Source organism: Carex rostrata, chromosome 20, assembly GCF_964058835.1.
Source record: "Carex rostrata chromosome 20, lpCarRost1.2, whole genome shotgun sequence".
Taxonomy (NCBI): Eukaryota; Viridiplantae; Streptophyta; class Magnoliopsida; order Poales; family Cyperaceae; genus Carex; species Carex rostrata.
The window spans coordinates 6,747,567-6,751,635 of record NC_135937.1 but is presented as its reverse complement, the minus strand read 5'-3'; the positions used below and the strand labels follow the sequence as shown (position 1 = coordinate 6,751,635).

Below are 4,069 nucleotides of genomic sequence, written 5' to 3'. Positions count from 1 at the left end.
TTTCACATTATAAAGAACTCACTTTCTAGTAATTTCGGAATATTTTCTTTAGATTTTCATTTTAAAAGTAACTAAAAGAAGAAGAAAATCATTTCAACCAAGAATATAAAATAATGGCTATACATCTCGTTGCACCACTCAACGACATACCAAGATGATACAATTTATATTGCAAGATTTATAGCTCATAATTTGTCATATTATAATGTACGAGATTATAAGATGAATTTTACGTACATATCTAACAAAAAAACAATCTGACAAAAAATCCTAAAAAGGATAAAAAACAAAAAAACAAAAAAAATTACATACCTAAATAAGTGACAAAAGAAGATCCAGTGAAGCTAAGTAGGCTGCTTAGCTTCACTAGATTTATCTCAAAATTAGAAAATTGCAAATACGGAGCTCCAAAAACGGAAATATAGAAGTCATCTTAAAGGAATTGATTGCTTATAAACAAAAGCTCGTAAACATTACCAAATCAAAACAACTTTTACACAAACCGTGGACTTAGTGCAATGGTGTGGACCCCGCCTCTCAGCAGAGAGAGGCACAAGTTAGTGTCCTTTTTTTTATTCCATTTAAGTAGAGGTGGTGGTTCCTCTCTCCATCATTTGAAAAATGGCACTAGTTATTTGCGTGTATTAAGGTAGAGAAGGAATACCATCAATCTTTCTATATATGACTAGTGATATGGAAAGAGAAGAACATATATTTTTCACAAATAAATGCATTGTGGCAATCATTATATATAAAGAAAAACAAGTGTGCATTACGCAGGTCGCTGATGTTTATTGGAATTTGGACAAGAAGCTAATATGCATCAAGGAATTCCTGCAATGGCTTAAGATATATTTTGTATTTCTAAGTTTCACATTTGTTATTATTCCGAGACATTAATTCTAATATAATACATATATGAACATCGACAACCAGCAGTCTATCAATCTAACCATTAAAACCAACAATCCATGTTCAAGATAATACAACTATGCTCTTCGATTCTAAACATAACAACTGTTGCCCTTTGATTCTAATCACAACAAAATGGAAATGTGCAATGTAATTATGTAAACTTGCCCTGTTTGCCTGACGGAAATGTGTGCAGATAATGCAATTTATTTATTGAAAATAGAGAACAGGCAAAAAAGAACCTAGCAATATCAGACATGCAATTTACCAGTACCATGAGAGAATCTAACAAGAACAAAACCCTAATCAAGCATAGAGATCAATTCCCCAAAATTTGGCAGGTTGGTTGGTGCGGTACTTGCGATCAATGGCCTTGATCTTGTCAATGTCATCATCTGAAATGGTGAAGTCAAACACCTGGAAATTCTCACGTAGCCTCTCTTCTTTGGAGCTTTTCGGTATAACAACTGTGTTTCTTTGTAGACCCCACCTGAGTGCCAGTTGAGCTACAGTTTTGTTATACTTCTCAGCCAAGGCCTATAAGAAAGACGGAATGTGTTTTTAGTTTGTTTTTCTTTCAACCTATTGTAGTCAATACCGAAGAACACCAATATTCCTTAATTTCATCATTGGCTTGTTTGGTACTTTGTTGAACACTTTGGAGTAAAATTAGATAAATTCAGGCTGCAGATTGCACAGTTTGATGGTTAATTGAATCGATGATCAGCCTGCATGCAAATCCTACTAATGTTTACTCTCTTAATTAGACTCTACAACCAAGAGAAAAATACTCAAAATCAATTAACCTATAAGTCCGTTGTCAGTACCAAAATCTGATTAAACTGACCAAACTCTGATCCAAAAATCCTAGTGTTATACCTTGAGGGTGGCGTCATCTAGGCAAGAGACAGTGCCAAACCACTCAGTATTTGCTGCAGCACCGCCAAGAGGTGTATGAGCTGTAACACACACCCCATGCTTCTGACAAAATCTCACAAGTGAGTCCCGCTGGAAGTAGGGGTGTGTTTCGATTTGGTTCACAGCAGGTTTTATCTTGGAGTAGGCAAGACAGTCTCTCGTGAGAAATATGTCATAGTTGCTGAAAGGTGAGGAATAAGAAAAAAAAATCTCAGAGAAACATTAAATGGCTGAGTTAAGTCAATTGAAGTGAACTTTCGGCAAAAAGAAATGGCATAATTGATGCTTCATTGAGGCAAATGTTGGGTTGGTTTAGCGTTTGGTTGTATGACTGAGAGTGAATGGACATAATCGAGTTGAACTGATTCTCAATTGCAAAATTCATGGTTGATCAACTAACTGAGGAAAATTCAGGTTATTTTAGGTAAAATTGCAAGTATGCATCCCATGAGTCCAATTTGACCAAAATTGTCCTCTTTTTGTTTCACTTTGCTCTTTCTTAGTTCATTTGATCTTGAATAGCAAAAGTTGGGGGAATTAAGGTCATTTTAGATTAAATTGAGAAATCAAAGCCTAATCAGGCTTATTATTGCACGTGAGTTGGAACAGATGATAAATTGCACCAGTGACGCTCAACTATGCAGTCCAGAGTTTAATTGTGGCTCAATTGGGTCAAACAAATATGAACTGTCTTTTTTTGTGTTGTAAACCAATAGCCGTGAATTTGTTCAAGAAATTTGAAATAAGCAGAATCAACTTCCATTTGTTGCACCTGATTCCAATGCTCCGTGCCAACCCCTTCGAGACAAGGTCTTCCATGGCATGCCAGGTTGTCTCCAGTGAAATGGTAGTGTCAATGTCCAACACTCCATCTTCTCCGATTGCACTATCAGTTGTACCAACTCCTGTAGGAATTCATTAACCAGGTTCGACATAAATTTTTATTCTGCTATAATAATGGATGTGTGCTTTTCTTTGGCTAAAAAAAACACCAATGAGTTCCACACTTCCACTCAAGCCTTTAGTTATTCCAGTAAGCCAATAATACCCAGAAGGCAGTAAATAACTGAAATTTGTGTACTTAAGCTTTGTTTTAAAAACCAAATTACCTCAATTTCCCTGAGCTCTACAACTCAACAATGAATGAACTACAAAAAACAATATTTAGGGGAAAAAAAATGATCAAACACCCAAAGTTGACAGCTTGGTACTATGTATACTTCATGCTACCAATATTGAATGCAAAGGACAAACAAGCAAACATAAATAGACGACAGAGTGGTAACATGTTACCAGTATGACGAGTTGCAATGGGAAAGTGCACCAGGTACAGGTCAAGGTAATCTAGACGGAGCTTCTTCAAGCTGTCTTGGCATGCCTCCAACACATGCCCATGGTCAGAATTCCACAACTTAAACATAGAAGAATAAAATTAGAAATAATAATATGTAGAAGTTTCATTTGAGAAACAGATAAATTAGAGGCAAGTATTTTCCTTGTCAATGCCCAAGACTTCAACATTTCATCACTCATTCATGAAGAGAAGGCAAGGAAAGACTGGGACATTTCGGTAATCTATGCAGGTGCAGCAAGGAAAAGGCCTATGGTGCATTTTATAGTAGTTAGGTGTGTATTTTCACTGAACAGACACTGCACCAGCAAGTATTGACAACCAAATCCATATCATTTATAAGGTTAAAAAAGATTACACTAAAATGCAATTATACAATTAGGATATTATCAGGGAAGAAAGAACGAGATAGTGTAAGTTAGCAACAAGAACAACAATACCAGTAACTAACCTTAGTAGTGATAAAGAGATCTTCCCTTTTGACAAGACCGGACTTGAATGCCTCTTCAAGAGCTTCTCCTACCTCAGCTTCGTTCTGATAATCAGCTGTTTAAATTACAAAATGGAAATGGCGATATCCGATTAGCCTCGAACGAGAGATTTTTGCTCTCTTCATTAGAGAGAGAGAGAGAAAGCGTACCAGCGCAATCGAAATGGCGATATCCGATTTTTATAGCAGATAAGAGGAGATCGCGGATCGACTTTCCTTCCATGCGCCACACGCCAAGACCTACCGTGGGCATCTCGTACCCGCTGTTAAGCTTGATCGTTCCCGCCATTGTTGATGCACCGAGAGAGAGAGAGCGAGAGAGCGGGGATTTTTAAGGGAAGCGAGGAGGATGCGGGGAGTGAGCTTGCGTCCACAAATTTTATTGCAATTGTTTCCTT

The 4,069-nt window shown here is 37.0% G+C and overlaps 1 protein-coding gene across 1 annotated transcript; it reads right to left on the bottom strand.

Annotated features, from left to right (window-relative positions):
• Nucleotides 1-920: 920 nt before the first annotated feature.
• LOC144572442 (NADP-dependent D-sorbitol-6-phosphate dehydrogenase-like) lies at nucleotides 921-4,069 on the bottom strand. Its single transcript, XM_078322026.1, has 6 exons — nucleotides 3,822-4,069; nucleotides 3,633-3,727; nucleotides 3,124-3,241; nucleotides 2,603-2,735; nucleotides 1,792-2,011; nucleotides 921-1,449 (listed from the first exon to the last, which is right to left on the bottom strand). Exons 1-6 carry the CDS (start codon nucleotides 3,958-3,960, stop codon nucleotides 1,219-1,221), a joined length of 936 nt encoding a protein of 311 aa, XP_078178152.1. The 5' UTR covers nucleotides 3,961-4,069; the 3' UTR covers nucleotides 921-1,218.

Coding starts and splice junctions, on each gene's coding strand:
- LOC144572442 (XM_078322026.1), bottom strand. CDS start 3,960: ATGGCGGGAACGATCAAGCTTAACAGCGGGTACGAGATGCCCACGGTA. Junction 2,736..3,123: donor CATTGCAACTCGTCATACTG/GTAACATGTTAC, acceptor GAATTCCTACAG/GAGTTGGTACAACTGATAGT. Junction 2,012..2,602: donor GCACGGAGCATTGGAATCAG/GTGCAACAAATG, acceptor CTCACCTTTCAG/CAACTATGACATATTTCTCA.